At 38.7% G+C, this 24,015-nt stretch overlaps 1 protein-coding gene across 17 annotated transcripts in view; it reads right to left on the bottom strand.

Moving 5' to 3' along the window:
- Nucleotides 1-24,015, bottom strand: part of MYT1L (myelin transcription factor 1 like) — a 286,624-nt gene that overhangs the window by 173,525 nt on the left and 89,084 nt on the right. For 14 of the 17 annotated variants that reach the window (XM_083431460.1, XM_083431451.1, XM_083431450.1 and 11 more), the window contains exons 2-3: nt 20,116-20,219; nt 18,706-18,755 (exon numbers count right to left, since the gene is read on the bottom strand). In XM_083431460.1, coding sequence (XP_083287586.1) covers nt 18,706-18,744 — 39 coding nt within the window. In that variant the 5' untranslated portion in view covers nt 18,745-18,755; nt 20,116-20,219. Of the gene's footprint in view, nt 1-18,705; nt 18,756-20,115; nt 20,220-21,542; nt 21,561-24,015 lie in introns of those variants that run through there. The other 3 variants (XM_083431463.1, XM_083431456.1, XM_083431461.1) reach the window with 2 other exon arrangements.

The following is a 24,015-nucleotide window of genomic DNA, read 5'->3' as shown; positions in this document are numbered from 1 at the left end:
TATCCACCAAGAGATAAAATACTTGATCTTGTTTAATTGTTTGACTGTGCAACAGTAAATATTATTACGTTATATTACAGTAATATATTGTTCCTGACATCTATATTGTTTCATTTGGCCAGGAATTAATTGTCTCTATTTCCTTATCCATCAGCAGTCAACCAAATGACTTGAGAAGTTCACAACCCAGAGTTGGGAATCGATGGTCATGTTCCAAAAAAATCTGAAAGCTAATACTTGCTTATAGAGAAAGGAAGATCATATTATAGAATTATGTAGCATCACATCATTAGACCATAGGGAACATTACTCAGCTGGGGAGAAATTTATCAGTATACAGTGGCCAACGTTTTGTTTGTCAACTTTTCTTGAGACATACGCATCACAGCCCACAACCCAATATATTCGTATTTCTAGTTTATGTGGTCAAAGCACCTTAATCTTTGAATCCCTTCCCTATTTCAACTTTCCTTTTTCATTTCTGTCTTGAATGCTATTTTGTATTGTTAAAAACTATAATCAAAGTAGTATTTTTTTAAAAAAAAAACAACCTGTGCCTTCATCTTATGCATTTTGCTTTAAACCCTGGAACCTACTTGATTTCACAAAGATATGTCTCAATTAGTCCTGTATTTATTTCAGTAAATAAATCACCCCAGGCCCCAAAGCTACTAGGAGTTTAGGGAATAAGTAATCTGCTAGCTCACCATCCTTCATGCCCAGTGGAGACAGGGATTTGATAAGAGATGAGTAGGAAAGTTTTCCATGACAAGTCAGAGTTACTTGCAGGAGACCAGCACCATGTGAAAAGAATTTCTCTCTGTCTTGTATAGGTCTCTTGCCCTGCTCATTATAATAAATTATTGACATGAAGGCAGGTTTATTAAAGAAGGAAAAAGTAACTGAAAGTTAGCCAACTGAATTTTGCATTACTTCGTACTACTTTTCTTGAAAAATTGGGGCTGTTGCTTCTCCTGAGCGAGATTTGTGTCACACATTTCAAAGGTTGGTGTCACACACATTTAAGCCTGGGCATGCTGAGAAACCATGAAACCAGGAGCCTGGGTGGGTTAAGAAAAATGCTTTAAAAATCTATTAAAAGCAGGAAACCAGCTAGGGATATGGCTGGACCTTTGGACGACAAGGCAGTCAAAAGTCTGCTAAAGAAGGAAAAAGAGTTTGCAGGAAAGCTGGCTGAATTCTTTGCATCTGTCTTCACAGCAGAAGATGTGGGGCAGGAAGGGAATCCGAGGAATTGAGCAAATAGTAGTGATAACAGATAACAGCGCTGGGTGTGACACATGCAGAATTTTTTTAAAAAGCATTGCTGCTATGTACACAACTGGTAAATTAAAAGATACATGTATTATTATTATTATTTAATGACAACTTTGCTCTCTTATGAAACATGTCTGAAACTCTTACTCTGGTAGGTGTTAGTTGTTGCGCAATTCCAACAGAACGTGTGTTTTTTTAAAAAAAATATGTGCTTGAACAGTTAAGCAAATACCCATGTGCATGCCTACAATGCCTCTGGTTTCTGGAACTTCTGTATGATGGGCAAGTTGTAACCGAGGGAGGAGACAATACAACACAAATACATCTTTACTGTGGATTGGAAATGTCAACAAAACAAACCACTTCTTCACACAGCTGAACTATGCAAGTTGGGTCATCTTAAAAGATGGTCCTGGTTGCGGGCAGGCCCTTAACACAGCTCCACCCCACCCCACCCCCAGCATGGGTGGAGTAAGGCCTTCCGTGCCAAGGTGGCACCACAATCATCCCAGGCCTCCTTGGCCAATCACTTTGAGTGGGGTGATCGGGAGGGGGCGGGGTATATAAGTGACAGCACGTTGTGTGCTGTGCACCTGCTTTGCGCTGCCGAACACCCACCCACCCTTTTATTTTAGGTGTCATCTGGCCTTGCTTTGGACTTTGGTTGGTCACCTGTCTTGGACTGGGGGCCGGGTAGGAATTTTTCCATTTGGCAGATTGGCATTAGCCACTTGGTTTTCGCCTACCTCTTAGCAATCGTCACAACTATGTAAGGTTTGGCGGTTAGGGATTTGCTTAATGATGGGGGGGGGGGGGTCGGCCATTGTGTTCCCCTCCATGTCCAGGGGTATTCCGTTAAAGGAATCCGGGGCCTGGATCTTGTCCGAAGTCCGCTTGAGGGGCTAGGGCCATGCCAGGCCTCTGGGAACATCGAGGAGAGCTGCAGGCGGGTTTCCCCAATGTGGTTACTTCTTTTGGTGGTTACCCTTTCATGACTCCCTGAAAGGTGGGCAGGAGTCAGATATAGTCTATTGCCAATGCCTAAGGCAATACCACTCACATTTGCTGTAAACAATAAAGTTGTGGCCTAAAATTTGCCCATTAACCTTAAGCCAAAATTCTGTGTCAGTGTGAATTTATCTCTTATGGGGGGTCTGGCTTGGGGCCTTGACATGCAATTTGCTTTCACAGAATGTAGTGGTATCTACTAAGTTGGGTGGCTTTAAAAGATTAGACAAATTCACGGACGATAAGGCTACTAATGACTACTAGCCCAAACTGTGTTATATGTCACTGAATACCAGTTGCTGAGAGTCACAAGTGAGATGGGCACTATTGCTCTCCTATAGGCATTAGCTAATTGGAATAGATTAACTTTGGGCCTGATCCAGCCGGGTTCTTCTAATGCTCTTAACCAGGAGCACTTTCTGCTAGTGCAAAGCCGCCACCGGTTACAGTACACTGTACAGCTTTATGCATCCTAGTAAAAGCAATGGTCAATCAGGATCAGACCTCCTGGAGTTCCTGGTGCATTATTGGCATTTGATGATATACGGAAATAGTTCAATAAGAACCCCATTCCTCAAGTAACTGTGTCACTGAAAGACCAATTTGCTCCACTAACCTATGTGTAAGCAGAATACTGTTCAGGACTGTGTTGCAATTCTAAAACTGTCCGTGAATTTGCTGAGGGTCAGTAAATAGCTGAGCTAATGAGGACTTATTCAAACTGCTTGCCATGCAATGGGAATTCCCTAAATGGTCTTTCCTAGCTACATGAGTTCCTGGCAGCATTTGATGAGATTTATAAATATCAGAGATTTGCCTGCAAGAGAGTTACCTCTTCTGCTCCAAAAATAAGAAAGCCACACGGAGAGTCATGAAGCAGAAGAAAATGTTAAATGGCTAGCATTTGAAAGGTAAATGAAAAGAATGGTTTATGAACAAGGAATTCTGAGAGCTCAACTATTAACCCACAGTCCTGGCTTGGGCGCGGGGGGGGGGGGGGGAGTACTACAACAGATTATATTGCATTTTTCTAAATACTCTGGTGAACTAGTTGATTATTGACCTATAGCTCAGAACATTTAAAAATGAAATAAAGGAGTAAGAGAAAGCCATATTGGCATTCTGATGAGATTTAGAAAGAGATCTCAAAGCTGTAATAGTGAAACAAGGAATGGAAGGAATTTTTTCACAACTTTGGGGAGGTAGGGCTTATATCTCTTCTGTGGGGGTTTATTATTTTCTTGATTGTTTGTAGTGTACAAAGTCAAGTGAACAAAAAATCTTAAATATGATGGGGGCAGGCACTTAAAAAGAAAAACAAGAACTTCTCAAAATAGTTATCTATTAAATCTCCCTATTTCTTCTTCCTGTTTCTGCAAGTTTTGGCAAGTGGATCATGACACTGACTCACCAAGTCTGATACAGATAATTAGGCTGGGTCATCTGCATGAATAACCATTGAGAATGCAGGAGATTTTTTTTTACTGCTGTACAAATGGAAGCATTAAAAGGAGGTGCAGGAAAAGCCGGGTTAATTTCCGTCATTTAACCATCCTTTGCATAATGGTCACACTGCCTTAATTCTAATGGAGATGGGCCTTAACGTATGCCAGCACATCCATCTTCCAGGCCAAAACCTTGGAATCAAACCATTGAAGTCTTGGGTTGCAGCTGCTGTGACTGAAACTGTTCCTGTTTGGTCTTGGTTTAAGTCAACAAAGATTCACTAAGTAGTTCAGCACAAGCCCAGAGCTAATTCAGTTTTGGAACAGCAGGTTAAGAAAGGTAACAGGTCTACAGCCAAGGCAACAGTCCTGTATAGTACTTGGAAGGATGCACAAAACAAAACAGGCATATTTGTAGCATGTTATAAATTTGTACTTCTTAATCAGCATGGATTGCACCCTTAACCAAGAGAACAGCAGCTCTGCTGCTTTCCAGTCCTTTAAAGACAGAGCAGACTATGACCAAATAGAGACAAACCAAATTTTATGTGCCTGTGATTCATTTGGGTTGGAGTCATCATATCACCACTTCTTGATACCAGGATGTGTGCTTGTGGTTGAACCCTTATTCTGAGGTGGCATTTGCTATTCAAGGTTCTATTCAAGGTTCAGGTGCAAAAGAGACTTTCAAATAAGGTTTGAATTATGTTTTCTGATTCAGAAATAACAATTAATGCATAGTTTGTCTGTTTTTGTTTAGGTTGAGCTTAACGGCCTGATATTTTTTTTCTGTATGTTTCAGGTGCCACTTAAAAGGTGAGTATCCACTCAAACCCATGACAACCATGTCTCACTAACTCAGGCAATCGTAGTAATCAAGAGCAAAAGGAGCCACAGCAGAAGGCAGAACAGCACAGAACAAGTGGTGTTACCTCCCACTGAATCAGAAACAAACTCAGGTAAGTCAGGACCCATTCAGGTGAGCATTGCTCATCCACTTGGGAGTGATGTGTTTATATATCTTTCCCCTGGGTTAGGTGAGCCCAAAACATAACAAGCACTATGCAAAACACTCTATTGGAAATGCACAGCAACTGCACTCTCATTCCAATAAATTATCTTATCTGATTTTACACTGGTGAGCATAGTTCTCTTGCTTTCCCCTAGATTCCTAACTGTACAGTCTGGCATGCATTCACAAAAAGGTGAGGCTATGAACATTTCTTCACCAGCTTCCACACTATACTGTTAACTATATAACATTATAAATGGTAAGGCAGAGGCTGCAGGATATTTTACAGAGGGGGGAAAAGTAGAATTAGTTCATGTGGTCTGAGAAAGAGGACTCATTTGCATATACTCTCCATCTCCTGGTTGGCTACCCCAATGCCTGCAGCTTAACTCTGCGTAAAGGTTTTATTGCTAATTGGCTTCTGCATTTCAGCTCATCTCTTGCTGCATGAGCTAACTGCTTGTGGAGCCAATTTTCACAGCTTCAAGTGTCTTACATGGCTTTCAATGCCACAGCCGCTTCCATATATTTTTAATTGAATTAAGAACATTCTTATGCTTATACATCTATGGAGATTCTCTGTAGTTGTAGTTGTTGTTATTTTAAAAAAAATTCTAAGGATTTGGCTAAAGTATCTTTTTAGATACATAGTCAAGTTCTATAGTATGGTCAAAACCATCACAATATTGCAAACACAATCAAAGAACTTCGAATGCCAACAAAACTATAATAACAAGCAGGAATGTTCAGAAAGGATCTTCAGAGCGAACAGTAAACTAATAATGCAACGTAGCCTGTTGATCGTCTCCTGCACTTTCCTCCAAAGCAACAAAGAGGTAAGTACATTTCCCCAATTTCTATTCTTCCTGGCTAATCTCCAGAAAGGCAGCAACAAATAAAACCACAAGCTCCAAACCACATGACACAATAAAATATGATGGAACAAAAAGCGTATAAATAAGAATTTCAAATCCATTATAGCAGATTCTGATAAAATATCACTGATGCGGGGAACAAAACCCATGCCCCTCACCCCAAACAATTCATAACCAATCTAAACAACAAAAGCTCTCTGTGGAGCGAGTTTCATGGTGATGATTCCCTAGCTAGCCTAACATAATGCAGTTGGTATATGTCCCCATCCTAGAGGCCGATGGAACCACTGGCTTGGTTCACACATCATGCTATGCCAAACTGTGGCTTAGCATGAATGAGCAAGTAATATTTTTTAAAAAATGTGACTGCACCACTCCTCCATTGATAGGGACTAGGGAGCAACAGCAGTCATCAATTTAATCAACCCTATCCATTGATTCCCTCCCCCTTCCCCCCTTTTTGCATTGGAAAAAAAGTAAGAGCCCAGTAAATTGAGTGAGTTTCCCTTGCACACAGACACCTAAGCCCACTTGCCTTTCCAAGGCTTTGCATCTTGGTCAACACAACCCAGCTGTATTTCTAAGGTGTTATGCCTCCTATTGTCATTTGTACATCACCCTAGGGTCCTACACAATGACACCTGGTCTAAAAGTACAATCAATCAATCAATCAATCAATCTCCTCTTCCAACCTAGCAGGAAGTGATGCTACTGGGACTTGGTGGGATGGAAAGCACCTTGCCTGTTTGAAAATAGTCTGTCATGAATGGTGGACCCTGAAATTTCTGGTTGGCGGAGAAGGAGGGAGGTGGAAGCAAATCTGAAAAGCCAGGCAAGCTGGCCTGCCATGTTGCCAGTAATCAGCCTCAGTAGTTTAGTAAGTAGGCACTATTTAAGTGGGGTGGTGCTGTAGTAATTTTGGGGTGGGGTGGCTGACTATGGTTGGGGAAACCTCTAAACACATCTACCTTTACATTATTTGCCGGGGTAACTCTTTCTGATCTTTTTTTTTTTTCTATTGTTAGAAGCATCTATTGTTAGAAGCAAGTATTGTTTATTCAGTTTATGAGTTCTTTCTCCCACAAAAGTCTCAGAGTGACCTAGAAGTGTTGGCTAATATTGGAAGGAAGATACTACACCTCAGTCTTTTAAAGTCTCCCTTGCCTTAACCCCTGCCAATCCCCCCTTGGAGGCAGACAAAGCTGAACATAGAAAACAAGAACTCAGGAGGCAGATGCTTTATTAGGGAAGGTGCAAAGTTTCTGTATTTACAGGGGGAGTATAGTGCTGAGGGTTTTTTGTTTAACAGAGACTAAATCATTGGTCTAGTTAGCCTTCACAAATAATCCATTCTTGGCAACAACATCAGCTAAATATAACCCTATGTGTGCCCCCCCCCCTTGTTTAATGCTCTAAGATTCTGAAAAATTGTCTCTCTATCTCTCTTCTCTCTGCCCTGCCCCCGTATAAATTTAAATGGCATTTAAAATGACATTTCCCACTTGAAATCATTATTTTCTACATATGTAGATTTATGCATATTTAAAACTTAATATAGACAAAAATGTATTTAATTTTACTGGCAACTCTAATAAAAAGATACCAGCTGGACATCCAGGAGAATCACTGGATCAAAAAGCACACCTTTTCAAGGGGAGCAGAGTACAAATGATCTACCATTAACAGCCCACCATCTGTCTGGTCTGAGATTCAGTTGATTTGCCTCATTTAGTCCACCACCGATACCATACTGATAGTACCTCAATCCGAATCTCTGGACAACCTCTCTTGGTAGATGTTCCATAGATGTTTAAGCACACAAAGAACAGGAAGGAACATTGCAGCACCTCACATAATAAATTGCATGAGGTGAAGAAACATTCTCCTAGAACCACCTTCTAGGGTGAGTGTGACATATAAGACAAGAATCACCAAATTCCTTCCAATTTCCAACCTAGCCAGTCCAAACAAAAATACAAAAATCGGGCAATTTACTGCAAAAGAAGCTTACCAAGCATGGAAACTAATGAATGTGGTATTCAGTCATTTGATGTTATTAAGGAAATCCTAGCTACTACTATTTGCACGTTGTATTGCTTGGACACGTTTTATATATGTGTGTGATATACTCACAGAATTGTAATAATTTTTTCATGCATCTTCCTATCTTCTTGAAGTCTCAAAAGGGTTTTTAAAAAGGAATGTACATACAATAAAGCACAATTTAGATACTGAATACAGTTCAACTCTCCCCTTTTATTATTTTTACTCCTACCCTCCCACCCACAAGATTTGGTGAACTGTTTGCCCTACACATTCACATCCTATCAGCTTTGGTAGGAGGAGGATAATTTTATGGGTGGTCCACTGTCAAAAAGATAATCCAAAAGTGAAGGCTTCCCGCCATGGTTTTGATGATCCTGCGCTGTTCTGAAGGGTCCTTACCCCCACCACACCACGCCCCAAAGCATATTTTCAGGCAGTCCCAAGAATTCCCTTTTTGTGAGTTGAATTCCACACATGAGATTTTGGATCCAACCCAGTTTCTCCTCATTCTACCCATGGCAGATACTGCAAAACAACAACAACTAGTCAAGAGTGTGGTAACATGAGGTACTTGGGCTAAGATGTTTCAGCTAAGGGCTCACAGCCAATAATTGCAGCTTGTTAGCACACCCATTTATTTTGTACTACTAACATTTCCTTTTAAGATATTTTGAAATTAATCTGTAACTTCTTCTTTGACAAAGTGAAGAGGTTTATTATCTTTTGCATCTCTCTTCCAATGTTTTCCAAGAAGACATTGGGAAATGAATGTAATAATGAGAAGAAGAAAACCCCCAGTCTCTCTGGTAGTATCACAATACTTATTAGTACAATCCTCACAAAAGCCATAGTCTTTTATCATCAATATTCACTCTTCTGTTTAAAGAGATGAGCTTGTTCTAGTAAATATATGGCATTATTTCACTGATTCTATGCTGAACAGGACCTAAATCTCTGGGTTTTTGGTTGCTTCTCATACTGATTCCAACATATTCTGACTCTGAATAATTCACTTGCATCCAGAAAGAAAAGAAGCAATTCCTAATTTATATTTGAATATAAATCAGGAGTCTATATTTCTTCACCACAACTACTGTCCTTGATTTTTAAAAAAATATAGTACTGTTGCCATGGTTTCAATATAGCAGAATATTCAGTTTACTATCTAGTGGCAGGGTGCAATACAGTCTGCTTTACTCAAGTGGCCTGAGTGACATCTAAGGGCTGCTTCATGTTACACTTTAGCTCCACAGAAAGCACACACTCACACACATGCTTTCTGTGTAGGGAGGAAAGGGGGATGACATGAAATAGGCTTTAGATGTCACTAGGAAGCAAATTACATGTTCTGCTGGATTATAGCAGTGCATAGATTTCATAGAACTGCCATTCCACCTATGTAATTTGATAAAACTTGCTCAGTCTCTACTTGTATAGTAAAGCCATGCATGTTGGACTGCCATTATACAACCATACTAAGAAAAGGTTGATGCAGTGAAATGATTTATAGGTGTGATTTTAACCATCAGATATCTGGTTAGGATTACAGACACACATCCAGTATAAACCATATGAAGTATATAGTTACATGCACATTTTTTTTATTTTAAAAAGAAACTAGTCTCCCAAAGAATGGAATTTGGGACACAAGATTCTGGCAACTGGATGACATGAGTGTTAAAGATAGATACTGAATAAAAACAAGTGAAGGGATATGAATCATGACAAAAGGAAGGAATAAATCGAAGGTTATTCGTGACCACTCACCAATCACTGAACAGACCCCTTCTGATTTTTGTCCTTCACTGGACAGTGACCATCATTTCCTTTGAAATGTAGCTTATCAACCAAAGTAAAAAAAAAGAGAGAGAGATTCACACTGTCAACTTTGGTACTGTACCCTATGCCTGAGCGGAAAACCCAGAGAGAGACCCAGTTTTTACAATCTGGAGATTACCAGCAGCAAGGTAAATCACACCCACATTCCACTTGCAGGTAGTTTCAGATTGCAAGTTTAAACTGCAAGGGTAAAAAGGTACCATGGACTCACCATGCCATGTTTTAAATATCACTTTGCCCCATGATGTGCACTTTAAGTGCTTTCACAGATTTCACAGGTTGTACATTGACAATAAAGGTATTATTATTATTATTATTATTATTATTTCTTCTTTCTGTATACATCTGGGCTGCCATATCGTGATCATGGAGACAAAGGGAGACCCAAATATGTTGCTACTACTAGTAATTCCTTAAGCATGAGAAATGCATTCTGGGCTATGACTATTAGTTTCCCATAGGGCATAAAGACAGTTATATAAGAGGAAGGCTGAATGAGGGCAGCGGAGTAGAATAGGATACAGGTTTTCCCAAACACAAGCCAACTCGGTAGCAATACAGTGGATACTTTTTTTCCTAGACCCCTTACTTAAAACTATAACATGGAAAGCTCTCGGGCATCTCTCTCACTCTCGCACTTCTGTGTAGAAACATTCTAATCCAAGAACGGCAATTTCTCTTATGGTACCCCAGTGTGTGCTATGATTGTAGATATGGCAGAGACTTGGAGGAAACTTCCCTTGACTTCATATTACCTACACAGTCCCCCTCAGGGCAAACTGTTATATGCCATACCTCTTCTTTAGGGCCAGACTCTGAAATATGCATGCAAACCAAAGTTGTAATATCAATTAATATCCTAAAAGATAAAAGATCTACAGACTTTATCCTGGGAAATGCAAAAGGTATGTTGGTCTATTATCTAAGTATCTAATGAGCTGCAAAAATACTAAGCTTTATTTCTTCAAAACCTTATAAACCAGATACATGACAATTATGGACCCCAGTACATCTTTACAAAGGCATGAAACAGTTCGTGGACTTCCTGAAATTAAGCGGCTTGCATATTTGCAGTGAAAAGTAAATACAATAATATATTTTGTGTATTTTCAAGTACTGCATAAAGAACCACAGCTGTTATTTAGTTAACAAAGGCTGGCCTGCCCTTCACAACACAGCAGTCAATGCCTGACTCCAGATCACACTGGGGAATCCTTCCTTCCTGATCAGACTAAAAAAGATTAATTGCCTTGAAAAAGTTTACATAAGTGCATGTAAATGAGCAGAGGAAAGGCATGTGTTGCATGGTAAACATCTCCAGCAAAGCACAACTGATTCAATCTCTGTGAGAAAAGGCAAAAACAAATTGGTTTTATTGTTGTTATTTAATTTCATTTTCTGCCGTTGCCATTTATTTGATATGTCAGTCACGTATGCATTGGGCAGGGCAGGGCAAACTCGAAAGCCTTCCAAGCTCACACTACCAACTGGAGGCAAAAAATCTATCAGCAGGCATTTTGGAAGCACGCATACCACAAGGATGCTCTTGTGCAGATTGTCAAGCATTCCCTGGCACTGATTAATGTGAAAATCAATGTGGGCTTTCCCACAGGAGTAAGGGAAGCAGGATAAGGCTCATCACTCTTAATCACAGTAAATGGCTTTCTAGATCCTGAGATAACATTTGGAAAGTTAGGCATTATTTTCTGGTCCTCTCTTGTTTTTCAGATGAGAATGAACAAATGAAATAAAAGGAAGATTCAATATAATATGGCAGAGCAGAATTAATCCTATAACCAGACAAGTGGGGGTAGGGGCAAAGGGAACGAGTTCTGGTCTCCAGGTGAAGTCGTTCAGCTCATATAATGACTCTGCTGGATTAAACCCACTGCTTCAGAGGTGGCTTGCCTGTGGCCTTCCATATGTTGGACTACAAATCCCATCAGTCTGAACCAACATGCCCAATAGTCATGAACAATGGCAGCAACATCCAGTAGCATCTGGAGGACCACAGGCTAGCCACTCCTGGCTTATATAACACAGAAAGTTTGGAGATGTTATTTCTTTCCAAGAAAGGGAGGATGTGCCCCATAAAAGCGTAGAGACCCGCAAAGTGCTGCAGAGGATGGTACTGAAACACGTTCTCTGTAAGCTGATGCTTTAACATTATCTAAGGCTGCTTTGTATATAAATAAATGGATTCTCCACTTGGAAATACAATACAGAAAGCTATTTAGCTGTGGATTTGTCTGAAGTATAACTACAGGTTATGAATCATAATGCTGCATGAATCTACAGGAGGTACAGTATTGATGGGTATTTTGAATCCATCCTGTATTTTTCTCCCTCTGCGCAGAATTTTAATCATGCAGAAAAAGAGGACCAACCCTTTTAGGATGTTAAAATCATAATGCTACTTGAGAATTTATATTCTAAGAAGCAAACACCTTAAGTTCTTTCTGCCATCCTTCCTCCAGTGTCCTTTCCTTACTCTCCAGGAATAGGAAGAAACAGACCTGGGCTGGCAATATGAGAGCAACAGAGACTGTTATGTGGGTCATGCAATGAAGGAGGCAGTTCCTTGTCCCCTAAGACATGCAGCTGCCCAAAGGCGAAATTCTGATCTCAAATAGATCTAAATCTCACTGACAGCTCAAGGCAGAACCAGAGATTTGTTTCTCAGCTATGGCAACAATTTTAGCTTGATTTGTAACACGGAATTAGTTAATTTTATCAGCTGGCTTAGACCAGCCAAATTTCTTTCCAGAATTTCATTTAGGCTCACAACGCAGTTCATTAAATTAACAAGGGCACTGAAAAAAATCTACATGTGCTGAGAATAATATTGTAGAATAAAAACCCCATATATGTTCCAGTTTTATTTCAGTGAGCTTTTGGAGGTCACCATCTTTTAAAGTACTGCTGCTGCCTTTTCGGTTGAGATTGTCAAAAATAAACAATAGGTTTGTTAATACAAGCAAAAGGATGAGCAAGATCCAGATCCACAGCCCCAAGAACCTGGCGAACTATTTTTTTGGCTGATTATTGCATTGGTTCTTAAAGAGAAAACATTTTCTAGGTTTGGGGTAATCCACATGGCTGTCTCATCATTTGGTTGGACCTGTTTATAACCTTTGGATTATCTTAATCTATTGGCCATGTAACCAGAGTGATCAAATGTGAGAGAGGAACAGGGCTCCTATATCTTAAATAATTCCAAATATGGGATTAGAGTAGGATCACCATATCATTTCACAACAATGGAGAGGGCAGAAAATCTTCAGCAGCAGAAAGTTGGTATTTCAGCTGTTTCAAAGGAGCAGAATCTCTGTGGTGTGCCACATTACAAGGAAATTTTCATAAATCCTGTGGAAATATGTAAGTTGCAGAATCATACTCATAACTCAAAAGAAAGAACAGGACAGACACCCATTTTTTCTGTCTTAGAATATTTCACAGTACTAGCTAGGGAGATACAGCAACTACTTATATTCTCCTGCATATGGCTATTTCACTTCCAAAGAACAAAATAGAAACAGTGGCTGAGAAAACATATGAGAAGCAATAATTCCCTCTAACATACACTTAATAAAGCTAAGAAGTGTTATTTTGCATGCTGAGAAGTGTTTTAATTAATGTCTACTGTGCAAATTGCCAACCGTATCAGCAGCAACAGCTTTCTTTAAAAATATATATATATCCTTGGAACTGTATACTTCCCTCAAAACACACAGATTTACATCTATGGCTTTCTGTGCAGCAAGGACATTCCATAGCCATCAAGAGAGAAGAGTTAATTTGATTTTATAACCTACAAGATTTTAAAAATGATTTAAGGATCATGTTTGCTGGTGGGCTAAAAGCTATGTCTTTCTGAAAGCGCTGGAAACATTTCCTTCTTCTAATTCCTATTGGTGTGTTGTCTGACCCTGCCCTGATAGAACATAACTGCTCTCTTTAGCCCGCTGACATCAGCAGAGTCTGTGTGATCAATCACAGCTGACGGTCTCATGAGATTGAAACAGCCAGAGTAGCTAAGGGTGCTGAGATGTTGTCTGTGAGCAATAATTTTGAAGAGCCTGGTGCCTCATTTCTGAAACCACAATATACCACGAGGAAAGAGAGTGTAGGGTCTCTTTCCCTGCTGTAGTGCTGATTTATATAATACTGTATTTCCTTTTCAGGAAACCTGCATTTAGTTTTCTATACACGATGTACCTAAGGTGTATACTTCCAAAGATTACATGGGGGGGGGGGGGGAATCAGGAAAATGGAAAGAAAGAAAGAAAGAAGATTAACAACAGGAAAGAGCAGGAGACTCTGAGAGGAGTAGTGGGAGAAAGGTGAACGAATAATTCAATGACAGAAATAGAGAAATATATTAATACTACTAACATTTTTTTTAAATCCTACTTTAAAAAATAGTGTATATGGTCAGTGACTAATATAAACCTGCCATCTTTGTGGTACGTCTGCAGCCACCTTTATATGTATACCTGGAGTACTGTGTCCAGTTCTGGGTACCACGATTTTATAAGGATATTGACAAGCTGAATGTGTGCAGAAGAGGAAAACAAAGATGATCAAAGGTCTGGAAACCAAGCCTTATGAGGAATGGTTGAAGGAGCTGGGTATTTTTAGGCTGGAAAAGAGGAGGCTGAGAGGAGATATGATAGCCATTTTCAAATATCTTTTCAGTTTTATCTTTTTATACTTGTATAATATATTGTTGTAACATGGCCTAGGACCTTAAGATTAAGCATGAATAAGAAATCTTATAAATAAATATAAATAACGAATACATTTCCTGCTACTTATTTATTTTTCATTTTATTTCTAAATAATTTTATATACCACTATTCATAAAAACTATCAGTTTATAATAGTTATACATCTCTGTAATCGAGCTGGGATATAACCTACACCTAAGTTGTCCAGGGCTTTAAAATCAACACAAGGACCTTGGCTTGGTAACAGCTGGGCTGCCAGTCCATATGTTGTGACAATGGTGTCAACATGCTGTTGGCCAGGGGCTCCCAAGCTTCAAGACCACCTTTCTATCTCCATGTGCCTAAGCTTAGAGCATCATGGTAACGATATGGAACTGTTAGTATAGAGTTTTTCCTTCAGAGTACCTAAGAGTTCTCATATAAGACCTTCCCTCTTGAAGGACAGATTTAATCTCAGATACAGCTCAACATGAATGTCTTCAAATGCTCTTGCAAGCTATAACAGTAGAATGGGTGCACTTATATCATAGTCTCAGCAGTTATTAAGAAAGGAGCTCAACTTATACCAGAACTTCCACTGAAAGAATAAGCCATCAGAGCTTTTTTTTTCCAAAAACACACACACACCAAAAAAACACACAAGAAAAATCACTACCAACATAAGCTTGATAATCAGGAGCCAATGATTAACTAATCATTAATAATAATAATAATAATATTAATAATAATAATAATAATAATACATTATTCATATGACGCCCATCTGACTGGGTTGTCTCAGCCACTATGAGCAGCTTCCAATAAATTATAAAACCATAGTAATACATCAAACATTAAAAACTTCCCTATACAGAGCTGCCTTCAGATGTCTTCTAAAAGTCAGATAGTTGTTTATTTTGTTGACATCTGACATGAGGACTTTCCACAGGGTCAGCACGACTACCAAGAAGGCCCTCTGCCTGATACCCTGTAGCCTCATTCTTGCAATGACGGAACCACCAGAAGGCATAAACCAACTTCACAACATTCATAATATTTGCCTTAATGTACAGGTCAAGAAACTGAGTAAGCAAAGCTACATACTGGATAGAATGGTAGGCTGTGACAGATCTGGTGCTATTTAATATATTCAAATCAGCCAGTAGCAATTAAGATACAGTATATGTTTTCAGAATTAACATACAGTATATGTTTTCAGAATAAGAGCTTATTCTATATATTATATGCACAAAGAAATTCAGTGCCACAATAATAAAATATCTACTCTTAAGAAGCAACATGGGCAACTAATAGCCTTGGAAGACTATTTTCTGAAGAAATTCAGTTTGTCGTGTCCTACAAAGGAGTCATGGAGAGAATGAAGCAGAAGCTCCAGTTCTGTAGGCTGCAAACTTCTGTAGGCTGCAAACTTGGACCATTCTGAGAGCAAGTCATATAAATATTTCAGCAGTGACTCATCTGAGCCAGAGGCATCCTCTTATGAGTCATCTAGTCTGTCCCTTGGAGTCACTGCAAAACTGATGTCTAAGCCCATGATTTGCTAGGTTTGTAAATAGAACATATATCCCATGGGGCCACCTGACCTCTCAAACATTTTTTGTTCGTACGTACATCCCTTCTTGTTGAAATACATCATGTGAAAGCCAGATATATAGTATTTAGATTCAAACAACAAGGTCCAAAAACAGATATCAAGAATTGTTCCTCTCTAGCAGCTTGTTAGGGATGCGGGTGGCGCTGTGGGTTAAACCACAGAGCCTAGGACTTGCTGATCAGAAGGTCGGAGGTTCGAATCCCTGCAACAGGGTGAGCTTCCATTGTTCGGTCCCAGCTCATGCCAACCTAGCAGTTTGAGAGCATGTCAAAGTGCAAGTAGATAAATAGGTACCGCTCCAGCGGGAAGGTAAATGGCATTTCTGTGTGCTGTTCTGGTTCGCCAGAAGCGGCTTAGTCATGCTGGCCACATGACCCAGAAGCTGTACGCCGGCTCCCTCGGCCAATAAAGCAAGATGAGCGCCGCAACCCCAGAGTCGGCCACGACTGGACCTAATGGTCAGGGGTCCCTTTACCTTTCTTTAGCAGCTTGTTAAGAAGCAATGCTGTATGCATGAATTTCCTTCCTTAACTTTGCCATTCTATGTTCAAGTGTACAGCAATCATGATACTGTGTGACGGAAGGGCTTTAGTATATTTCACATAGATATACACTTCTAAGATTAATTGGAAATGAGACCCCTCTCCAGAATGTCTAACTAGCACAAATGCTCAGCATTATAACAGTACTGGAATGGCCACATGCATACTCAGTACTTCAAATCTTCAGAACAGTCTTGACTATTCTGGTGCCTTCCAGATATTTTGGACTACAGTTCCTATCAGTCCCACTCAGCACATGCTGACTGGTACTGACAGATCCCCTGACCTAGGCTGATGGGAGTTGCAGTCCAAAACATCTAGGCGCCTGGTTGGTGTAGGCTGAAGAAGACACACCTGATGGGATTTGAATCATTATGACATGGAAAATAAAAGAGTTTTAACAACGTTGATTGAAACATGCATCCATTGGGATGCACATCCATGGTGACACCTGCTTTCTATTGGGAGGTTACCTATGACGTTTTGCACTGGATTTGACCTTCTATGAATATTCTATCAAACTCAGAGATTTAAAAAAAATTATTGTGTATTTTAATTAAGTGTGTCTATATTTTTTCGTAATTGGTTTTATACCCGTTAACTGTTTAGAAAGCACCTGGGCAATTAAGTGGCTAATAATAATAATAATAATAGTCAACACATGCCCTTAAATCGCTGATGCAGCCCTATAAAGCTCCCCTCCTCCTTGCCACACAGCTGAGTCAACTCTTTCACCCTAGTTCCCACCTTCCAGGCTCCAGAATGCATAAGATTGGGACTGGAGGCACTGGAATGAGTTTTGATGAATCAAAAGTGGTACGTCCACTTTTCCATAATCCTTTATTCCATTAATGGTCTACATTAGTCCATGGTTTAAATTATCCTCTTGGCGCACTTTGCATCCAAAGATAACCAGGATAAACTGAGTTTGAAACCAACTACTTCTTTTAATCAAATACTTGCCACCTACAATATATAACTGGTTTCATAGTTGTAAAAAGGTTACTTCATTGCAAGGCACTCTCTTCCTTTCTAAATAGTGAGTAGAAATATTCACTAACATTGGAATCCACAGCAACACAAACCATACTCCACTGTGCACAAGCAAAAATTCAGACACCCAAGAGCTATTAATGGAAGTCTTCATTTCCAGTAAGAGAAGGTACAAATGAACAGCAACACAAAAGTTTTGCACTTAGAACAGAATGAAGAAAGAAAAGAAGCAAGCCAAGAATATTGGTCTATACAGTTTAAATTCAACTGAAATTGAAAGAATTTACTTCCAAGCAAGTGAGCTAAGAATCAGGGTGATAGATGGATAAATGGAAATCTTTTTACATTACTGGATTCATTTTTCCAAGATTATGTTTACCAATGTTTGTTTTTCTCTTTGGGCAAGGGTTCATTTTAGAACAATATACAACAGCTAAACTCAGGCATGTTTAGCTACTCTTAAAAATGGAAAATGTTGTTTGGAAAACATTGTAAAGTAGAGCTAGTATTTCAGAATTAACACAAATGCTTATCTGTATTGAAAGGCTTGAAAGTATTTTGACAAACATTCTGAAAAATAATTGAGATTGTAAACAAATTCTGATTTGGTCAACTCATTCTACTTATTTTTATTTTCTGGGAGATTTAAAGTACTAAATCGTGGGAAATAAATTAGAAAAGAATTCCCAAAGAAAGCTTCTTCTTTTTTTTAATAATCCACCAGATACAAGCACAAACGCTAAGAGCTGCCTCTGTGGTCGAAATATAGTTTTTCATATCCATCCATGTTTATGTAATATTCTAACTGGAGCAGCCAGAGTTCTCAACAGATTCATTATTTGTTGGTAGAATATAAAAAGAACCCTATAACTCTCAGTTTGTTCGCCAGTGCAGAGCAATGTCATTAAAAAAGCAAAAAAACCAACCTAAGACCACATATACCAATGAAAGATTACAGAACCTGAATAGTTTCTAAAGGAACAGTGGGTAGTACTAGTTTCCTTTGGTATACAAAACTAAGAAAATTTATTGCTTATGAATGAGAACTCCAAGCTGTCATAGGAGCTTTCATATACACCAAGTTCCATGACTCACGCGAACATAGCAAGCTCTAAATGCATAGTCTGTAGGGGGCTTTGTTGGATTCAGGCAAATTCTGAATCCTGAGCTGAAGCAGGATGCTATGGTGGGACCTGGGGCTTTTCAGAGGCAAAGTGGGACCCGTACAAAGCAGCACAAGTGAAAGCAGGCCCCTCTGAAGCAATTAAGTGCTCCAGATGTTTAAAAGACACTTAAGACAAGTATCTACTAGAAGGAAAATAGTAAAGGCCTCTTAAGCTTACCATGTATGAAATGAAGCAGGTTGGACCAGTGTTGAGCATTCTCTGAAGCACTGAATTGGGGTCCAAACCAAATGTTATGGTCAGTGCACATAAGTAAAGATACATATCAAAAGATCCAAGTATTTGAGTGGGCAGTCCATCTGCACATAACTATCTGCATCGCAATGTATATGGGATCCAGTGGTGCGGGTGAGAATTAGGTTAAGCTCAGGTAGTACTTAGATTCTGATTCTGATTATTATTATTATTATTAAAAACAGCATCTTTTCTTGATTGCATTTCAGATGTGAAACTGCATTGATAAAAACAGAAGGAATAGCAATGTCACTCTATTTGCTTTTAAAAAATTGCTCTCAAGTCTTTTTGATTTAAAACACTTGCATTTTCTTTGTAGGTGCCACATCCTCTTATTAATACATACAAGGATAGATGGAATAATTAAGATGTATGTGTTTAATTAAGATGCTTAATTAATAATTAAGAAAACCAACTGGTGCATGTGTGCTCATGGAGGGGCTTTTGATCTAGGCATCTCTTATTGGAGCCTGCCATGCTACGTTCCACCCTGTTCTGTAGGGTCCTGTAACTCCATGAAGCTTGATTTCCAGCAGTGAAACTATTTCCCTGGGTCAAAATCCAAGTTTATAGTTTATAGTCTATTACACAATATCTATTTGCTGCCCCAAAATGTAACATTCTGTGGATGGTTTGCAATAAACAAATATAAAGATACAAAAGAAAACTATACAACCAAAATCAACATGAATGCAATGAGGGTGAGAAAACTCCTCACAAGTCCAAAGATGTAAAAACTGAGTGGGGCAGACTACATGAGTTATTTTTTAAAAGCCTGGGGAGCACCCAGGAAAAAATTAAATATGCACCATAAACACAAGCTTCCAAGTTCATTTGTGTGTTATCTTCACACATTTCTATATTTAGGTTGTTGAGTGATTTGTTCTTCTGACACCTCATGAAAATTGCAGATCTGTCTATAGCCTGAGATTTCCCTTAAAGAGGAGGTAATGCAAAATTTCACTACTGCTGAGTATATAGAGAAAGACAGCCGGGTTTATTTCCACAGTGATTTTCTTCTGCTGCTATTACTCACATTTTGAAATAAATCTCTAAATCTGAATATATGTTTGGATGATTAGATCACAGGCAAATGCCATTTTGTATCTAGGTAATGCTGAGAACAATAAATGTATTGTCTAATTTAGTAGCGCATGGATTTTTTATAGCATGAATTGCCATTTTAAAAGCACATGCAACACAATGCAACTTAACTGTACCTTAGAAGTTGCCAAACACCAAACAGATAATATAATGTGGTTGGCAAAAGCAAGCATGGGAAAAGCACATCAGGAAATGGTCCAACAATCTCAATAATATATGGGTTAATTGTACCTGAAATTGTTTAGCAGGATAATTGTTCTTTGGTCCAGACTCTGTTCTCCAAGTCTACCAAATCCACTGGGTTGGATTCACCAATTTTCCTTCAAATTCATTTTCTAAAAGATAAAATAAATTAAAATAAATTCCTCTGTAACAGAATAAAAAAACCAAAGAAAAGTTATCATAAATTAGTATGCAACCAGATAGATTGGGCTGGATCCAAAGAACCACAAGTGTTTTGGAAATAGCTGCTATCACTCATAAATACCTATACTAGTAAGAGAATTCATGCCCAACTACAGCAGGTAGCCTCTACTGAAGTGTTCAAGCTGTGTCTTCTGCAAGCTGAAGAACACCTTTGGATTTCTTTACTTGTGCTATGCCCTAACATGTAGTCAAAAACAGTCCTCCATGAACAGACCTCAATACCTTCTTATTTTATCCTTAGAAAAGCCACATTTATAGATGAAGTGTCTGCAAACAACATACTGGGATAGATTTATATATCTGTTCCATTATTCAAGCTTTCCCCAGCACTTAAGTCTGAATAGGCTGATGTTCTGGCACCACAGTCCTGTTGATTTCAATAAAACTTTCTGCCAAGTAGGTATATACTATTTTTCTGCCTTTCTACAAGAGAGTCACCTATAGCAAATAGAAACTTAAAACCTTGAACTCAAAAATTATGATGCAACTGATGTTCACTGTCACAAATTTATGTTCACACTGGAGGGAAATTTGGAAGAGAAATGAAGATGCTGTCCCACCATGCACATCAGCAGGTTTCAGTGAGCAACATATGCCTGACATGCCTTCCTCAGAAAACCTTGTCAATGTCAGGTCAGGGGAGTTGTGTGGAATGTAGGCCAAGTTAAAAAGAAACTTAAACTTTCAAGATTACCCTTTTGGATTTACAAAGAGAGGCAGCTGCAAGTAGCATCACAGTACAGAAATGATGAATTCCACCTTTCAGATGAAGATAAAAGCTTTTTGCTGTACACATCTGAACCCTATAGCACTTTTTCTGCATGCAGGAAAACACATGTCTTTGCTGGGACTATACTTCCACAACCTCAGAGGGGTATATTTAAGAGATTTTGGAGGCTCCGGCAGATCTGGATGGCTCATGTGAACAAAAAAGATTTCATGAGCTGGAATTATCTGTGGTAACTGAGCTGTACAGATTTGCTTAGTTTCAAGTCTCTCTTCATATGCATTTGTCTTGTACAAATAAGTTTGGCTTTATTGCACATATACATGTATATGTTTACTCCTTTTTCAGCACCAGCCAAAGACCCTTTCTTATTTTCCAACTATTAAATATTTTAGTACTGTTGTATGGGTGTTATTATTTTGCTTCAGGTTTTATTCATTTTTGGATTTTATTTTCTCACTTTCTTATATTTCTATAATGTATGCCTGTTTTCTTTTTCACTTACCAAATGAACTAGACAACTTTTGCTCTTGGGTGGTATATAACTGGGACGGGCAGGGGATACATATGAATTAAAATACTGAAATACAATAACAGAAAGGTTCATCAGATGTTTTCACTGTTATTAAATATTCCTAATTTGGCTTGCTTCAGGCATGTGCTAAGCATAGGCTGAAGAATGCTGCTCCTAGTTAGGATCTTACCTCCAAAATATGTGAAATCATGCACACTCTCTCTCTCTCTCTCTCTCTCTCACACACACACACACACACAGAGAGAGAGAGAGAGAGAGATACTGTTGTGAGAATGTCTCTTACAGCAATATGCAGCTATGTTCAGCTCTGTACATAAATGATGTGCATTTTATAACAGCATTTTTCATACTTATTAGTAGCTTGTTCAATTCTAGGAGTAACAAAGGGCCTCATTTGGCCCCAATAACAGCAATCTAATCTTCATACTTCCAGGGAAACCATCTTGGTCCACCTTAACATGGAATCTTTCTAAGATGCAAGATTATTGTGGACAGTAAAAAGGCCAGACTCCCTTCACTAAAGAATCATCCTCCATATTTTCCTGTAGCTGCCCCTTCCAGGAGAAGGGGAGCGAAGTGTCTTTCAGGTAAGCTTTCCATCCATTCCTAAGCTTCTTTACCAAGGATTCCCCTGCAAACTTCTGCTCAATATAAAATGTACTTTTTAGATAGGTATGATATAAAATTTGATGCTATTACACTGGGATTGGGATTAATGACTACAATATTAACTTTTTTTTCTAAAGGCAGGTTATAATGAAATTCTGCTGAAGATTTCAGAGCACGCAGTAGCATTAACAATCCCAAGCACCTGTAAAAAGGGCTTGGGAAACCTGGAACAGGTGATCCTTTAAAGGTTTTGTTTCTAGTATACAGCTCTGAATTCAAAGATACTAATTAAAACATGGTATATGGCACCAATAAGAGAAGACGTGTTAATGCGGCTGCAGTGGAAAATGAAGGGACCCTTAGGGGTTCACCAGGTTGTTTATGATCAGCTAATTCAGCATCACCATAAATCTTCTAAAAGAAACTATACTAGGCTTCTTATATATTACTTCTCACGAATTGGAATTGAAGATGAAAACAGTTTCACTGTTCAACAGCTTGCATTTAAGGTTATCATAAGATTATAAAAATACTAAGCATATAAGAATACCGTAACAAGTATGATTTAACAGATTTCTAAGGCGCCTATATAAACAGACATGAGCACGTATGTACAAACTCCGTCTTCATAAATTCAAAGACGCTATTGGAACATTTGGTGGCAAAATTATTCTTTAAGTTTTTGCCTCATCTACACAATCTGTGGTTCACATGGAAGAGTCTTTTCGGTTGCAATAATGGAACCAAACCACTTACAATCTGCCAAAACTTCAGTTTTCACTTTACATTTGTATAAATTGCTAAGGAGGTATGTTTTGTGAAAGCAAACCAGCAGAATGAAATAGGTTATAGATTTTCAGTCTACAGGATTAATAATGAACCTTATTAATTGTTGCATATTAGTTTAACAGCAACCAGATTTACCACATCTCAGGAGCTTTTCAGCAAATGCTGACCCTTTACTTTCCTCCAGCAAAACTCTCCCTGACCTCAGTTATGCCAGAAGTGGTTCAATATCGGTGCTTTTGATCGGCATGCTGAAAACAAGGGTGCTTCACACAACTTCAATTATAAATTTATGAAGTTATATGTGTGCCACAGTAAATATGCTACAGAAACTCTGTGAAACTGTTTGGATGCCCTTCATTTCTGTAAACTTGTTTACACAATAAATGCATGTTTATCATGGAAAAACTTCTGATTAAGCGTTAAGTTTACACTGTGAATTAATTTCCTTTACTGTGGTTCCTCTGCTTCAGCACCAAGGCTAGCGACTGTAACCATAGCAGTGGAAGGCAACCCCCCTATGACATGCATTATTCATCACCACTGACAACTTGAGCAGAAAGCAGACAACTCAACTTTGACTTCTGCAGCAAAATTTAACATATGACTTTTCTCTCCATTGCTCCCGCTCAGGCATAAACATGTACTGTGTGTTTTCAGAACACCTCCTCCCTTTAAATTAGGACAAAATATTTGACCAGTTCTGTGGCAGAAAAGTTTCAGAGCAGAAAATGGCCACAGATTCAAGAAGCTGGAATGTACTTACAAATGAAACACATCACCCTTCATTTTAAGATTGCGGGGCGGGGGAGGGGGGAGCTGTTATTGTGGTTAACCAAACTCTAACCTAATTCGGTCTTTATAAAATAAATCAAAATTGTATCCAATTTCATTTTTGTTGTTGTTGTTGCTGTTTTGTTTTGTTTTCTACATGGGTACTATTTCCTTCTTTTTGTGTCTTCTCTTACTCTGTGCACTTGTAATTACATGTACTTTTTTATTTTTCAATAAAGAATCTAAAATAAAATAAAATAAACACTTCATTTTG

Source organism: Podarcis tiliguerta (genome assembly GCF_965153285.1).
Source record: "Podarcis tiliguerta genome assembly, chromosome: 3".
In the NCBI taxonomy this organism is placed as follows: Eukaryota; Metazoa; Chordata; class Lepidosauria; order Squamata; family Lacertidae; genus Podarcis; species Podarcis tiliguerta.
The sequence above is the reverse complement of the archived record's forward strand: the minus strand, read 5'-3'. Positions and strand labels throughout refer to the sequence as shown.